Here is an 18,291-nt window from a genome sequence, read left to right on the forward strand (position 1 = left end):
ACCCTTCCATAGATGGAAGCGGTATTTTAATTTTTATGGGGGACAGAAATATATTGAAGTGGAACTAATATAAAGCTATAGTTTGTACAAACCTGAAAACTGAGGAAATTAAGATTTTCTCTTTGAAAGAGCATTGGGATGAAATTACAAGAAAACAATTTTCTGTTTTAAAAGTTGGAAAGTGAATATTTGACGACATCTGGTGGTGGATCAGAGTATGCCTCGACTGAGAAACTGGCAAGACGCCCAGAAACAGATAACAACCTGTTCCTTTGATGCCTAGTGACTCTTAGTTTAATAGAGAATAGCTGGGAACAGAGGAAAATCATTGGGCTATCTACCACAGAGTGATAATTACAATTGTTATAAAAACTGCTGATTTTCCTGGATTATAAACGTCTACTGAGCTTTGGTTTTTAAGCTTAAGAACTATTTGAGGAGAAAGAAAAATCTTGACTTTTGGCTACTTTTGTAGGGGGGAGGCTCTTGGGCTATTCTTAGGTGGTTGAACATTTTGGACTGCAAATTTTGGCTGATTGATAATTGTTGGACTCCTGAACATAAGAACCATTATAAAACACTGCTTTTAGTGGTGGATCAATAACTGGGAACACATTGGGTTATAAAGGCCATACATAAAAACCATAAGAACTATACAAGACTTTGCTGTATGGACCTTAAGACTGGTTGTATTAGATAAGGCTAATACTTGGGGACTATGGTATTTTTGATAGAATATCTGGAGGAGGGAGATAAAATTGATGCTGCATATTTAACCAAAAGTGGTAGGAAACCACATCTAATATTTTCATCTGAAGCTCCCAGCCAGGTATATCAGGGATCTGAGGGAGTGACACCTCAAGACAAGGTAAACACCTTCCAGGAAGAAATGCATGCTATGCTGCAATTAATTCAAAAAACAATTCTTTCACATAAAGAAGACACAAGAACAAACCATGATGAGATTAAAACCAATTTAGACAACATAAATGAGCAAGTTTTTAAATTTAAGCTTACAAGTAAAATACTTTCAGAAAACGAGGACAAAGAATGAACAAACAAGTCAGAAAACAGAACATAAACCAGAGGAAAGTGAAAAATTACAGAAACAAACTGCCAATAGTTAAAATTCAGTCAGAAGCCACATTTAATCACAGAATGTATTCTAGTAAGTGCTGAAAGCAGACATAACTGGTCAGGTGTACCACAAGCAGGTATGCAAGTTATGCACCGCACAAAGATGCCATGACATGGGGAGAGGGGTGCCAAATAATGAGAGTGGTAGAAGAAGAAGCCCAAACAGATACTATTATGTGGGTCTGGATGTGTCCTATAGAATAAAAAGGAGAACAAAGTACTAGGAAGCCATAGCTGCCACCTGATGTGACTTGATCCTCTGGAGCTGAAAAAACTTTTGCACAAACATCCGTGGTGCTCCTGCAACTATCCAATTGTCTCCTCCATACACATAAATGCATATGTATCCAGTGTTTCCCTAAATATGTCTCCATTCAATCCTGGATCGTAGTACGACATGAAAGCATATTGGGCAGACTTTCACACCCAGAGAAAAGCAGACCTGGTCTCAATATACTTACACAAAGGTGAAGATTGCAATGATGCCTACTGTCACAAGCAACTGCACGGAGATAATACTATAAACCTGGGAATCAAAAGATAAGGTACATCCATGTAAGACTGGATTGCTTCAAATAGTCAAAGAACCCTTCAGTTATACCACTATAATTGAAAGACCTCCTTAGAATTATATGCAATATTATACCAACAGCATGGAAAAAGAGAATTTGGCTTGCTGCAACCTCTACTTTTTATTATACTAACAGACATTATTGGATACAAATGTTTTGGCTGCAAATCATATCTTTGTCTTATCCTTGTCTCTTATCCTGGAAGATGACCTGGTGTCCTTTGAAATTCAGCTCCTATCATTCCTATGACAACATGGGACTGTATGAATTGTGGGTCTGAATACATGGAGAACAGCAGATTGACTACCCTGTCTAAAAGGGATGCAAATCTAGATGGCTAACAACCAATCATGCTCACCCAAACAAAAAGCTAGGGATTCAGTTTCAAATAGCTTTTTGCCTCCCATGATATTTTAGAGGGGGATAGTTCAGCTGCTGTTTCTTGAAATTCTGGATGTTAGAACAAGCATTTGGGAAAGTGAGCTATCCAAAACTAAAACAAAAAAACCCCACAAATTTAAACTGGTACAATAGTATTTCTTATTAATAACCCTGTTTCACTTCCTACTAGGAATTCCCAAACCTTTCAAGTACAGAGTTTTTTCATCTTCCAGTGCAATTAGAGATTTCTTGATCTTATATCTATTTGAAACACTGATCTTCCCTGGACAAGTCTGTATAGTGAACCCAGAGTTTTTCAAAAGCAGCATTCAAGAAAGTAATTTTCTACAAGATCAGTTCGTGACGGGTGCCTTCAGCTTACCTTGCGGATAAAACTGTGCCTGACTTTCTTATCATCCCAATCAGCCACATGGAAATCACTGTTGCCTCCTGAATCAATGACATACAAAGATAAGATTTCATGACTTTGTGTATTTATGCCATTCTTCAAACAAACAGGAAGAATAGGCCAGCAAGCTCTTCTCTCCAAAAGCGATAAGGCATTTTCAAAACTGGCACACCATGTACACAGAGAGATAGATACATATACAAAACCATTCCTACAAAAGGCTCATCATAATTCAAAGGACACAGCTTCACAGCCTACAGCAACTCTTTGACGTCGGTGACAGATTCATTTGTCTCATGCTTCTTTTGAATTAGTTACAAAAGATTAGTTAGCAACAAAGTTCTTGCTTGCAGCTGCAGAATCTTCTTCCTTGGAAATTCTCTTCACGCTATGCAACTATAATGCAACGTCTGCATTATGTTCTTGTTAAAAGGCATTTTAATCTCAAGGTCTTTGTCTTGAGAGACAGTTTATTCGAAGAGTCCTTTCTTTGGTTCTTAGGAAAGACTTCTGTGCCATAACAAAAACTTTTCTCTTTCTTCACAAAAGAAGACAAAATCATATTTACAAGTAGTCCTCAACTTATAACCATAATGGAGCCTGCTTATGATGGTTCTAAGCCATGACAGTCACAAATGACCTTATTTTTCAACATTTTTTTGTTGTTGCAGCAAATGGCAGTTGTTCACTATGGGGCCAGTTTTTGTTGTAAAATGAAGTCACGTGACCACAGGACCTACAAATGCCCTAAAATGTAGGCTGGTTACTAAGCAACCAATATGTGGTCATGTGATGGTGGGGGAGGGGCAGCCATCGGAATCTCTGACCCAGGTTGTAAGTTGGAGGGGGGGTCTATTGTAACTTCAAATGGTGACTAAGCAACCAGTGGTAAATTGAGGACTATCTGTATTCAATATCTTCTAAGTATAAAATCATATCGTGTCACATTTAATTTTACATTAACAAATTGGATTTTACTACTATCAGACTGAAATTTATTACTATTACTTCATGGTTTCATGTTGAGAAATTGCTAAAACCAGTCAGACTATATTGAGTACTGTAGTAAACACAAGGTTTTAACCAATCTGACTGAAACTATACCTGGGTGATTAAAGGTTGGTAAACATTAACTATTCCCTGACATATTATATATATATTCCCCATAACATGCTTGTTCTTTCATTCTTTCCTCTCCCCAAAACTTTCCTTTTTATCTAGCTTTTTAGAATGAAAACTTTAGACTAGGATGCAGACAGTCTCATGCCTTTCAATATCTTTACTGCATTTGTAAATGCCTGTTTTTAAGGATTAAATCTTGTCTGCTCTTAAAACTTGCAATTATGGAAGTTTCCACTTTTATCTCTTCTCTCCCTCTGCCTCTGCCCCACTTATTATACTGCACATCCTATCAAGAGAGAAAGAAGGAAAAAACTAAGCATTACCATAAGTCATAGGTGCTGTAGGCACAGGAGGAAACGGTTGGGGATACCCTCCTGGGTAGGTGTAGCCTCCGGGCTCTGGATGTCCGGTACTATAGGGTGGTGGTTGTGGATAAGCTCCAGGATATCCTCCCCCTGGCGGAGGATAGAGGGGGTTCCGATCTTCATAGCTTGGAGGAGCAGAGGGCTGTGACATGTTGTCTCAGCACTGAAAAACAAAACGGCATTTATTTGTCAAGCATAAGTTCCATAAACAAATAACATCCAAATCACCCCTCCCATTCTTTGTATATTGTTTATATACATCCTGTCTTTCCAAGAACATGCCACAAAATGGCCAGCAGAGGCAGCCACCAGCAAATCATCAAAGTAAGAAGAGTCAGAATCTTGTAAGGTTTCATAGTACAGTACTTTTGTTTGTCATTGTTTCCTGGTTCAGCGTGGCCAGAGATGGCAACAGAGACATCAAAAAAGGGACTTTTCTCTAGACTTCCTGTAGGTCACACCTGGATTGAGGACTGATTCATGCCATATGTGGTTTGTTCTGCTCTGTCTAAATCTATTTTAAAACAGGTTAGAGTGCAAAATAGGAAGAAAGCAAATATACTCAAAGGCCCCACAGCTTCAGACTGCGTCATACCTATCAATCTAATTACAATCAAGTCCTTGTTTGCCAAAATGAAAATGAAATCTGTTATAGGTTTGCTTTGGTGACAACATAGAGTCTTCAGTTTCTTTCATAATAGATTTTATTAACTACAATTAGGGTACATATGTGAGAAAGAAAGGGAATGGAGGAAACACACACACACACACAGAGAGAGAGAGAGAGAGAGAAAGAGAGAGAGACAGTAAAAGAAAATGTTAATATGACTAAACAGGGACATGAATAATCAGTCACCTGTTTATTCATCTGGGATAAGCCAGATCAACAACCTAGAGGTTAAGGAGGGCTCAGATTTTCATGCAAGCTACATGGCAACCTTCAGACTACGGGGAAAAAGGAAAAATGGGACAATCCACTGATGTGTACAACATCCCTTCTCCTTCCCACCAAACATTAATGTAAAAGCCATGCATAGCCTCTTCATTCCAACTACTATGTGTTGATCCTCAGGCAGCACGGAACACCTAGGCTCCTTTCCAAACAACCCTCTAATCATGGCATGAATGTAGCATATCCTTATGATGTTGCTTTCATCAAATCCCCAGACCAAAGCTATTCCAGTTTTAAAGCAACATTAAAGTTTTCTCTGCACTCAATTTTGACTGTGGATATGACCTGGTGCATATGGAGATCCAGTTTGGTGTAGTGGTTAAAGCATCAAGCGAGAAACTGGGAGACTGCAAGTTCTAGTCCCACTTCAGGTACAAGTGAGCTTAGTGAGCTTGAACAAATCACTCCTCTCTCAGTCTTAGGAAGTAGGCAAGGACAAGTCACTTCTGAAATTGTGCCAAGAAAACTGCAAGATCTAGTTCAAACTGATGCCAGGAATCAAAAAAAGCAAAAGGCACACAGACACAAACATGATCTGCTTCACTTTACCAAATATATGGTTGCTAATGTGGCCAGAGGATGAAATCTGCCTAGCAACCATTGGTAACTTTTAGCTTTTCTTCTCTGGTCACCGTTCTTGCAATTATTGTGCTCTGGTCAAAGGAAATACTAACTTCTGTCAATGCCTTGCCTATAGAATGACTGGTGCTTTGGCAGACTTTATGCAAATTTCTTATAGACATCAGTTTAGATTAGAACTTTTCTGAAAGAGTATTAGACCTGTGTTTCTTTAAAAAAATCTGTTAATGTCATGATGACCAACACACTGTTACCCATCAGCCAGGTGAATTTTAAACACAAGTTTAGCTTCAGAAGGCCACTAAACTATGTTCAGAAATAATCCTAGTGACAACTCAGAGGCCTAGGACAGCTCCATACCTGCCATTAGATAATCCGGCAACTTTAGAGTCCCTGTGGATTGAGGAAGAACGCAAAACATTCCAAATAAATAAATAAAAAAAAAACAATTATAGTTGGAAAAGATGATGAAAATACAGATAGAATTTAAACCAGAATTGTTTTTGCTAGGAATATTAAGAACTAATTATGCTAAAGAGAATGACTATTTGATATTACATGTTTTAACAGCGGCAAGGATAGTATTTGCCCAATTTTGGAAAAATGAAAATCTACCATCTGACCAGGCTATAATTATTAAAATTTTAGATTGTGCAAAAATTGATAGATTACATTGGAGATGAAAGAGAAAGATGATTCAGTTTATTTTAAAACTTGGGAAAATTTTTATCAATGGTTAGAGATGCGTTAGAATCTGAAAAGAATTTAATATTTCAGAATAGATGATGGATTTTTAATTGAGTTATAGTTTATAGGTTGATAACATCTTTATTCTTAGTGATTTAGTGATTCTTAATCGTTAACGTTGATAATTATGACTAGTTGAGATTTTATTACTTATGTTTATTTACAGAGATGAATTTGTTTATTAATTGTTAGTAATATGGTTATAGTTAATCTAATTTTAAAATGGCTGTATGATATTTATTCATTATTATGAATAATAGTTATTCATAATAATATTATCTTAAAGTACGTGATTATTGTGCCTATCCCCATTCCATCTTAAATCCCCCACCCCTTTCCCCTCCCGTACTTGTATTGTTCCTATTTTTTCCTTATTTATATAAAGCTAATAATTTTTTTTAAAAAAAATAAAAAAAAACAATTATGTGATTCTAAAAACCTGCCTTTTCTTGCCCAAATCTAGATTGAAGTGTTTAGTAGTTGTTTTTCCACTGGCAGATGATGCTTAATAGGAGGATAATGAATCAGAGGACTCCACCAATCATTTCCCATAAATCGGGACAAATCCTTGTCCCACTTTAAATCAGCAAGGATGGCCTCAGAATGTTCCTGTAGCAGAATAATGATAGGCTATGAGAACAACACAAAGTGTGCCTGCAGTTGCTGGCAGTTCAAGAAATGAAGAACAGCCCTTTAATGAGGCTTTCTGTTTTGCCCACCCAGAATTCTGTTTGTCGCAACTGGCCAGATCTAAGTTCTCTTCTTCCTATTAGAACCAGGACCATACTTAACATTTCCAAGATGTGGAAGACTCAGTGATAGGATAACATCATATACACAGGGAGTGGATTTGGAGGAGATTTCTTTTTCTAATTGTAATATGCATACTGTAACCCTGATGATTATGATGATTATTTCAATTTATACGTTACTCAACTCCAACAGCTCTGCGTGGTTGCAAATAAAAATGTTGCAAAAAGAAATGCAATGATAGACAAAAAGAAGAGTAAAGAAACATAGAAAACTGAAGGCAGAAAAAGACCCAGTGGTCCATCACGTGGGCAATTCCAGTTATTAGATGCAGCTGGCATAGTGAACTGCACTCAAGCAAAATTAAAAGCCCTGTTTAAGAAAAGCAGAAAAATAATGACAATGAGTCATTCCCTTCATCCATGCAGCAATGTTGACAGATTCTAGTTATTCAGGAAAAATAATTGGGAGTGGAATATTGCAAGTACATCAGACAGTTGAAGAAGAAAAAAGAGCACTGGACAGTGGAGAAGAGGCCCTGATGCTAGTATACCACGAATGCTGACTGATTACTGGAGAGACCAAACTACAAGAAAGATCAAGTGAAGAATACAAAAGAGACATGGCAAGATAAAATATTACCTGGCCAGTACATTAAAAAAACAACAGGCAAGCAGGTAACGATACCTAGCAATGAATAAGAGCAAGAAAATTGAAGAGAGATGGGGGCAGGTACTGTAACTCTGGCTGCACAAGACCAAGCCTTAAGAAAAAATTATACAAACCCAATATTTAGAAGACAGCAACAGACAGCAATTGCTGCCTCTGCAAATAAGCTGAAGAAACAAAGCACCAGTATTTAGCTGCTGTAAGAAGATTGCACAGACCACAAACAACAGCATGACGAAGTAGCAACAATGAAGCATTGAAACTACCATTTGTCTACAAGAAAACGAGAACTGGTAGGACCACAAAACAGACAAACTCAGAAAATGAAGAAGCTCAAATACTCTGGGATTTAGAATTCAACCCTACAGGCACCTGTCACACAACACCCCTGACTTAACAATTGTGATAAGAAAAACAAAGACTGGATAGTGGATGTTGCAGTTACCTGGAGACCACAAAATATATAGACCAGCAAATAGAACAACTGTGGAAACTAAAGTAAAAATAGTACCAATGGTAATCAATGCCTAGAGTGCAATTCCAAAACATCTGGAGCACCACTTGAACACCATCATCATTGACAAAATTATCAGTCAATTGCAAAAGGTAGCTTTGCTTGGAACAGGTTACATCTTGCAATAATACCTTTAACATCATCAAACAACATCTGCCTATCCCAGGTCCAGAGAAGAACTCAACTGACAAAAATGCCTAATTCATTTCATTCTAAACATGTGCAATCAACAACAATAATAATATGGTAGAAGAATTATAAATTCTTGGGGGGAAAGAAGGTGTAAGGATTACAGGAGGATACAGGCTAGATTTTAAAAAATGAGGAAAGTGGGTATGGCTGATTTCAGGCTTCTTTTCTTCTTGCTTAGTTGAAGTCATGATTATGCTAGATTTTTATCATTTTATTATTGTTCAAACATTCTGAATGCTGGGAATGGGTGGAAGTTTTTTCTTCCTTAAGTTAATGTTTTATTATGTATTTATGCATGCACACGCACATCCCTACTATGCAACCTGACAGAAAATGATGCATACTGTTTTTATTGTATTATTAAAATGCAGAAAACAATCAACATTTCTTTTTTTAAAAAATGAATGTTTTTCCATAGTCACAGAAGTGTTCAGGAATGTCCCTCAGATAAATGTTATTTTTTTTCATAATTGGGCTCTTTATCCTAATATCTTGGGAAGTTAAACGAAGACAACAGAAAAATAGAACAGCCTACAGTTCCTATAGAACAGTGGTTCTCAACCTGTGGGTCGGGACCCCATTTGGGGTCGAACGACCATTTCACGGGGGTCGCCAAACAACGCAGTCCGCCATTTTTTTCCCCTTGTCCTTAGCTGTGCTACTCCCTTTTATTTTATTGGCTTTTGAAAGCCAATAGAATAGACTCTCTTGAATAGAGTTTAATTCTATTGGCTTTCAAAAGCCAATAGGAATTGTCCAGGCTGTCTCTGCCCTGCTGAGCCCGCCAAAAGTCCCATTCTGCAAACGGTGCTGCACCAGTTGAGTAGTCCTCGACTTACGTCCGGTTGGGGGTCGCGGCATTAAAAAGGTTGAGAACCACTGCTATAGAAGCATCCTAAGCCAATACAGCATATTCAATCATTTGAAATATGGCACCTCTGGAAATAAAAAGACTTCAAGAAGTTATTTTACTGCCACATTTGTTTGAGCCAACTGTCTGTCCAGTGGCCGTCCATCTGAACAGTGGCATTCCATAGGAACAGCAGAAAAATCTGTAATTCCCCATTCCCATTGCAACAGATCCAAAGTGGCAGTTTCTTTTCTTTTATTATGCACACACTTGTGTGATTTGCCAAAATGTTAAACAGTCGTCCCTCAGCATGTCTGCGGTGCAATGCAGCCTACTCTGGACAGAAGATTTGCTAGGCATATGCTCATGTAACGAAGGCTGTGTCCTTTGTAAATGGTGGCAGTTAGGAATTATTATCTGAAGCAGAGGGGAAGAAACAGGACACAGTTCCTGGGAGAGCTGAAAGAACAAGTAACTTCTTCCTGTTAGCATACCTCATATCTAGTACTTTGGCACTTTGGCACTTATCCAAACATATATCTCATATAGTCCTTGTTATTTTAAGCAGAAAGGCCTATGGATGCCTGGAATAGACGCACAGATGTATTTATTTACTTAACTGGGATGACATCTTCCAGGGAAAGTTCATCAGGCGCTCTGTGACAAATTGTAATGGAATGTATGAATGACATTGGGGAAAGAAGGGGAAAGGTGCTAACTAGGAAACAATCAGAGCACAGAGGTAGGAGCCTGCAGTGGTTTAACAGTCAGAGGAAGAAACTTAGGAAGGACCCACCCTAAGAGATCAAGCAATCCAAAGGGGAGGCAGGGAACATGTGATTTCAGACTTGCAAGAGGTTGTTAATGTAGCCTTACAATAAAAATAGAATTAGTTCATGTTGTTGTGCTTCCTGTCTGGTTTATCTGAGGGCTGACACACATCGTAGTCTAACTCAGCGTAAATGTATACTGCCTCAGGATCTTCTCCCTAGTGCACTGGTTCTCAACCTGTGGGCCGGGACCCCATTTGGGGTTGAACGACCATTTCACGGGGGGGGGGGGGTCGCCAAACAATGCTGTCCGCCATTTTTTTCCCCTTTTCCTTAGCTGTGCTACTCCCTTTTATTCTATTGGCTTTTGAAAGCCAATAGAATAGACTCTCTTAAATAGAGTCTAATTCTATTGGCTTTCAAAAGCCAATAGGAATTGTCCAGGCTATCTCTGCCCTGCTGAGCCCGCCAACAGTCCCATTCTGCAAACAGTGCTGCACCAGTTGAGTAGTCCTCGACTTACGACCAGTTGAGTAGTCCTTGACTTACGACCGGTTGGGGGTCGCGGCATTAAAAAGGTTGAGAACCACTGCCCTAGTGGGACTGTGCTGTAATACAACTGTCCTCAACATTTCTGGCATCAGAAACTGGTTTCGTGGAAGACAATTTTTCCACAGACTTGGGTGGGGGGAAATGGTTCGCATGCAACCTAGATCCTGCGCATGCTCAGATGAAGCTTTGCTTGTTCGCCCACTACTTGCGCTGCCTGGTTCCTAACAAGCCACATATTGGTACCAGTCCATGACCCGGGAAGGGTTGGAATAGTTATTTAGAATGCTGTCACTCAATGATTTCCCTGAAAACTGAATTGCCTCAACTGGCAAGAAATTTTTAAGCTAAATTGGAGGGTGGAAAAAAGCTAGTTCTTCTCTCTCACTGTGTGGCTTCTAGATAAGTTATCAGCGTCTAAACCAAGGGTTCCTAATCTTTTTAGGCAAGTTTTACATTTATAATGAATTTAGAACATATTATGGGCACTCACCTAAAATGTCTGCCATGGGAAGTTCAGTTATTTGCAATATGCTGGACAGGCCCATAAAGCAGCTTCTCCTACTCCTATTGTCTTACTTCTCGCTCTCATCTAATCCTTTTATTATTATTTTTTGTGGCAGATGGGTAACTAATTAATAGACAACAGAGCTACACTCATCCACCAATTTCTAAAGCATACCTAAGAGGCATTCTTGCAAATGAAGTGATGCTGGTTACTGGGGCTTTGCCACATTCCTGCGTCCTTCTTTTTTAATTAAAATGCATTATAAAAAATTAAAGTGAGGAAATAAGAGAACTGCAGGTATATTTTTGCTTGCGCAGATTCTGTGGAACACCCCCAAACTTAAACATACACATAAAAAGCATTTGCAAGCCCAGTTGTTACTTTTGTAAAAACAATAAAAAAAAATCTTAAGTTGGAAAAATCAACAAACACTTTTCTTTGGAAAGGAAACTCTTACATTTGTTTCATGTTTATGTTACATTGTTAGATGAAAGCAGTTTATGAGTAAATTCACTGCAGTTACACGCTTTGTGACTAATAAATTTAGTCATAATAAATGAAACACAGCACAACATCACAACATAAACTCCATCTCTGAAATATTTGTATGTGAGGTTGCAACACTAGCACGAAAGAAACAGGCTTGCATTGTGATGAAACACATTTTGGCATCCTTGTGGTTAGGAACTGATGTTTAGCCATCCTTCCTCTCCTTTTTTTACAAAAAGGAGACCTTAAGGTGTGACATAGTTGGCATTTCAGAAACCTGGTGGGATGAAACCCATGAATGGAATGGACTGATGGATGGATACAAATTGTTCAAAAGATAGATCTACAAAAAAAAAGAGCAGGAGTTGCACTATATGTAAGAGAACACTACATATCTACAGAAATGCACGCGATCAAAGATGAAATCTATCCATAATGTATATGGGTGAATATAAAAGAGCAAAAAAGTGACTTTGCCATAGGCCACCCAACCAATCAGAAGAAATAGATGAACTCTTTGCCAACCAATTAACAAACGTAATGGGAGACTTCAACTATCCAGATATCAACTGGGAGACAAATTCTGCAGCAAGCAGGAGATCAAACAGAGTCTTAACCAACCTAGTCGACAACTTTGTCACCCAAAAGGTAAAGTAGGGAAGCAGAAGTAAAGCTATACTGGACTTAATCCTTACTAATTGAGAAGAAGTGATAGAGGGAGTTGAAGTTGCTGGAACATTGGGTAAAAGTGACCACGTCGTACTGAAATTCAATATAATGCAAACACAAGCAATAGAAAATAATTCAATCAGTGTCTTAAACTTCAAAAGAGCTGATTTTAACAAACTTAGAGAGAACCTAGGAAAGATTCCATGGGCGAAAATTCTAAAGGGGAAAACAACACAAGAAGTGTGGGAAACTCTGAAAAACATGATAATAAAAGCTCAGTCCAGCCCAATACCACTGAAAAAGAAAAACAAGAAATCCAAGAAGAAACCAACATGGCTGCACAAAGTTCTCTCTGACAAACTGAAAAACAAAAAGTACAAGTACAAAAAATAGAAAGGGGGACACATAACTAAGGCTGATTATCAGCAGACAGCCAGAAAATACAAAGATGAAGTCAGGAAAGCAAAGGCTCAGAATGAACGAAGACTTGCAACAGAAATCAAGGACAATCAAGCATAATAAAAAAAAGTTTCTTTCAACATATTAATAACAAGAAAAAAGTAAAGAAAACTGTAGGTCCACTAAAGGTCTAGAAAGAGTACAGAGAAGAGCAACAAAGATGATTAGGGGACTGGAGGCTAAAAGATATAAGGAACAGTTGCTAGAATTGGGTATGTCTAGTTTAACGAAGAGAAGGACAAGGGGGGACATGATAGCAGTATTCCAATATCTCAGGGGCTGCCATAAAGAAGAGGGAATTAAGCGATTTTCCAAAGCACCTGAAGGCAGGACAAGAAGCAACGGGTGGAAACTAATCAAGGAGAGAAGCAACCTAGAACTAAGGAGAAACTTCCTGACAGTGAGAACAATTAATCAGGGGAACAACCTGCCTCCAGAAGCAGTAAATGCTCCAACACTGGAAGTTTTTAAGAAGAGACTGGACAGCCATTTGTCCGAAATGGTGTAGGATTTCCTGCCTGAGCAGGGGGTTGGACTAGATGACCTCCAAGGTCCCTTCCAACTTTACTACTATTATTATTATTATTATGGATCATCACACAGTCAGCCAGATGTTCAGACTGGATTTGGCATTTTGTCTACCTATCGAGTCTTTATCCAGGACCTGGGATAGGCAGATGTGGATGTTTGATGGTATTACAGACATCGTCGCAGGATGGAAGCAGTTCCTAATAAGGCCGCCTTTTGCAATTGACTAATAGCGAATTTGTCAATGCCAATTGTGTTCAAGTGGTGCTCCAGTTGTTTTGGGATTGCACCCAAGGAGCCTATGACTATTGTACTACCCTTGCTTGCTTTTGCCACAGTCTTTCTATTTCTATTTGTAGTTCTTTGTATTTTGTTATCTTCTCCAGTTCTTTCTCTTCTATTCTGCTATCTCCAGGCACTGCCACGTCCACTATCCAGACTTTTTTGTCTTTCTTATCGACAATTGTTAAGTCTGGGTTGTTATGTTGCAGGTGCTTGTCTGTTTGAATTATGAAGTCCCAGAGCAGTTTAATTTTATCATTTTCTATGACTTTCTCTATTTTATGATCCCACCAGTTTTTGCTTACAGCAAATGATATTTTTTGCAGATCTTCCAATGCACCATTGTTGCTACTTTGTCATGCCGCTGCTTGTAATCAGTCTGTGCAATCTTCTTGCAACAGCTTACCAAGTGGTCCACTGTTTCTTCAGCTTCTTTGCATAGGCGGCACTTACTGTCTGTTGCTGTCTTCTCAATTTTGACTTTGTATGCATTTGTCTTTAAGGCTTGGTCTTGTGCAGCCAGAATTAGTCCTCGGTCTCTTTCTTCAATTTTCCTGCTCTTAGCCATTGCCAGGTTTTATTATTATCTGCTTTCCCAGCTATTTTTTTCATGTATTGGCCATGTAGTGCTTTGTCTTCCCATGCCTCTATTCTGTTCTTCATTTGGTCTTTCTTGTAGGCCAGTTTGGTCTCTCCAGTAGTTAGTAAGCCTTCCTGATATACTAATTATTATTATTATTATTATTATTATTATTATTATTAAAGAGAGAAGATGGCAAGGAAGTAACAGGCAGTAGGGAGAAAGCAGAGCTGCTTAACTCATTCTTTGCTTCAGCCTTCACACAAAAAGAAATTATAGTCCAACATACAAAAAAAAAAACTACTGCAAAAGATAAACTAGAAGCAAAAATTAAAATTAAAATAAGCAAGAAAATGGTAGACAACACCTAACCAACCTTGATGAATATAAATCACCAGGATCCAACAGATTACATCCCAGAGTTCTAAAGGAGTTGGCAGATTTTATCTCAGAAACATTGTACCATATCTTTCAATAATCCTGGAGCACCAGGGAAGTACTTGATGATTGGAAAAGGGCTGATGTGGTTCCCATCTTCAAGAAAGAAAAAAAAAAAAAACAGACCCAGGAAACTACAGATCAATCAGTCCAACATCAATACCCAGGAAGATCCTGGAAAAGATAATCAAAAAACAGATAGAATAGAATAGAGCTGGAAGGGACCTTGGAGGTCTTCTAGTCCAACCCCCGCTCAAGCAGGAGAACCTATACCATCTCAGACAAGTGACTGTCCAGTGTCTTCTTAAAGACCTCCAGTGATGGAGCACACAGATCTGCGAACAACTAGAAGCAAACAAAGTTATAACCAATAGCAAGCATGGGTTTGTCAAAAACAGACCATGCCAAACCAATCTTATTTCATTCTTTGATAAAGTGATTAAATTAGTAAACCAGTGAAATGCTATGGACATAGTATACTTAGATTTAAGTAAGGCATTTGACAAAGTAGATCACAACCTGCTACTTAGTAAGATAGAAAAATGTGGGATAGACAACAACATCATTAGATGGATCTGTAGCTGGCTGTCAACCGTACTCAGCGAGTAATCCTCAATGGTACTACACCCACATGGAGAGAAGTAAACAGTGGAGTACCACAAGGCTCTGTCTTAACCCCAGTACTCTTCAATATCTTCATTAATGACTTAGAAGAGGGAATAGAAGGGGAACTCATCAGATGACACCAAACTGGCAGGAATAGCCAACACCCCAGAAGACAAGCTCAGGATCCAGAAAGATCTTGACAAACTTGAACAATGGACCCTATTCAACAAAATGAATTTTAATGTGGAGAAAAGCAAAGTTTTACATTTAGGCTGGAAAAATCAAAGGTACAAGTACAGATTAGGTGAGACAGTAACTGTGAGAGGGACCTTGGAGTCCTAGTGGACGATCATTTGACTATGAGCCAGCAGTGTGCAGCAGCAACCAAAAAAGCTAATACAATCCTGGGTTGTATAAACAGAGGCATAGAATCAAGATCATGCAAAGTATTAATACCACTTTATAAAACCCTAGTAAGACCACATCTGGAATACTGCAACCAGTTTTGGTCACCATACTACAAAAAAGATATTGAGACCTTAGAAAAAGTTCAGAGAAGAGCAACTAAGATGATCAAAGGCCTGGAGACTAAAACATATGAAGAACGTCTGTAGGACTTGGGTTTGCCTAGTCTAAAGAAAAGAAGAAACAGGGGTGACATGATAGAAGTATTCCAGCATTTGAGGGGCTGCCACAAAGAAGAGGACATCAAACTATTCTGCAAAGCACCAGAGGGCAAGACAAGAAACAATGGTTGGAAATTGATCAAAGAGAGAAACAACCTGGAATTAAGGAGAAACTTCCTAAGAGTGAGGACAATTAACCAGTGGCACAGCTTGCTTCCAGAAATCATGGGTGCTCCATCACTGGAGGTTTTTAAGAAGAGACTAGACCAGTGATGACGAACCTTTTAGAGACTGAGTGCCCAAACTGCAACCCAAAACCCACTTATGTATCACCGGGTGCCAGTTGGGTGTGGCTATGGTGGTCACGGCAGACTGGGTGGGTGTGGCCACCTCAATGTTGCTCCTGGGGAGGAATGCCTGTGGGGGCTGGGCAGGGTTGGGGGAGATCCAGGAGGTCTCTGGTGGGTGGGGCAGTGGGCAGGACTGCTCGTCCTTCAGGGTGAGGCGAGGCGAGGGAGCGGGCAGGGTGAGTGTTAGGGTTAGGCCGCTGCTGCTTCCCCCCCAGGACAGTGGCGAAGGTGGAGTTTGGGAGGTAGCGGCTGGTGTGGCCCAGCAGCAGCAGCAAAGCTCCCCACCCAAGCGCCCACCAGCGGCTCCTCAGTTCCATCCAAGTTGAAGAAAGTGGAGGCGCAGCAGTGGGATTGCTCGCAATAAGGCAGGCGCACATGAGTGAGTAACGCACCTGGCTCTTATTATTTGAGAGCAATCCTGCTGCTGTGCCTCCGCTTTCAACTCGGATGGAGCTGAGGTACCCAAGCCGCTGCACCACCTGCCTCACAGATCTCCCCCAAGCATCCATGATTCTCCCTTCCCAGCCAGCCAGCCACCATCCCCTGTCCTATTCATTGCCTGGCCGGCTAGCTGGCACAAAACCTCACCATTCTTCTCCTCGGCGGCGGCAACCTAATGGACTTGAGCAAGCTGCTGGCAGTGCCAGCCCAAGGCACAGGGGGAAGGGGGAGGATTTTCACTGCCAGACTCTTTAACTTCTTAACAGTTTACTTGATGCAGAATGCATATCCTTCCCTTTCTGCATCAAGTTAAACAGTCTGGTAGTGAAAATCCATTAGGCTGCTGCCACCACCTAGACACCTGGCCCGCCCAGCACAAAGGAGGCAAAACAACCAGTTAGCAAGCCCCTCGTAAAGGTGGTAGAGCACGCCCATGCCCAGCAAGCCAAAGGCCACCCCGAGTGGGGAAAGCTGGATCCCCATTGGCGCCATGGCCCCCCAGTCCCAGCCAGAATTGCGTGCCCCTATCTCTGCTGGGCATGGGCGGCCATGGCATCGATGAGGATCCAGCTTTCCCTGCTCGGGGTGGCCTTTGGACATAGGTGTAGGTGTGCACCTCTACATGGGGCTTGCCAGCCCATTAGGCGTAGGTGTGCACCTCTATGCGGGGCTTGCTAGCAGGCTGCTTCGCCTCCTTTGTGCTGGTGGGGCTGCCACTCTGGGCAGCGACGGCCTAATGGACCTGCGTGAGCTGCTGGCAGCAGCAGGTGTGCGCGTGCCTACAGAAATGGCTCTGAGTGTCACCTGTGGCACACGTGCCATAGGTTCGCCACCATGGGACTAGACTACATGTCCGAAATAGTATAGGTTCTCCTGCTCGAGCTGGACTAGAAGACCTCCAAGGTCCCTTCCAGATTCTATTCTATTCTATTCTATTCTATTCTATTCTATTCTATTCTATTCTATTCTATTCTATTCTATAAGCTTCCATCCGTTGCTTTGTGTCCTGCTCACAGGTCCTTTGGAGAATATGTTGACCTACTTTTCCCTATGACAGCCCCTCAAAAATGGGAAGTTGGCTATTCTGTCACCCCTAGTCCTTCTCTTCGTTAAACTAGACATACCCTGTTCTATTACATGGGCTTATTGCAAAGGAGAGACAAGTAGCATATATGCAAAATATTTCACAGCTCTTTCCCCCAACAAACTAGTTAATTGTGAGTGGAAGAGAAGTAGGAATCCTTGGTCACATGCAGAGTTAGTTCACATGGAAATCTGGATCCAGAACAGGAAGATAATATGAAGGAGAAATCTGGCACAAACTTGTGTGTGTGTGTGTGTGTGTGTGTGTGTGTGTGTGTGTGTGTGTGTGTAAACAGAAAGGGAGAAGGCAAATATAATAAAGGGAAAGTAATTTGCATCATAAAAGGAAAGTTTTCAGTGGAAAGTTTATCAGAATGATTCAAAGGTTAGACTGCACTGACACTGCCTTTACCTTCCACCCAAAATTGATTTATACATTATTATTTAATTTTCTTCATTTGTGGAAGAGACTTCGGCACCACAAAAGAGCATTATAATCATTTAGAAAATTAAACAAAAAAGAACAAGGAAGTCAGACCAGGAAAGGATCACTTATCTATCATCACAGCAAACATAAAATGGTCTTTTCAACATAGCTTATCTATTGGGTAAACATGGAAATAAAGCACCTAAGAACAAGGCAAGCTCATTTATGGGCTGCTTAGCATGACTAA

General features: G+C 40.1%; 1 protein-coding gene across 1 annotated transcript in view; it reads right to left on the reverse strand.

Moving 5' to 3' along the window:
* LOC120307922 (protein lifeguard 3-like) overlaps positions 1-18,291 on the reverse strand; it is a 54,511-nt gene that overhangs the window by 10,188 nt on the left and 26,032 nt on the right. The window contains exons 2-4 of the mRNA XM_039343209.1: positions 3,945-4,149; positions 2,473-2,540; positions 1,599-1,663 (exon numbers count right to left, since the gene is read on the reverse strand). Coding sequence (XP_039199143.1) covers positions 1,599-1,663; positions 2,473-2,540; positions 3,945-4,137 — 326 coding nt within the window. The 5' untranslated portion in view covers positions 4,138-4,149. The remainder of the gene's footprint in view (positions 1-1,598; positions 1,664-2,472; positions 2,541-3,944; positions 4,150-18,291) is intronic.

This window comes from Crotalus tigris, unplaced genomic scaffold (assembly GCF_016545835.1).
Source record: "Crotalus tigris isolate CLP2741 ecotype Arizona unplaced genomic scaffold, ASM1654583v1 scf7180000017834.3080900, whole genome shotgun sequence".
NCBI lineage: Eukaryota > Metazoa > Chordata > Lepidosauria > Squamata > Viperidae > Crotalus > Crotalus tigris.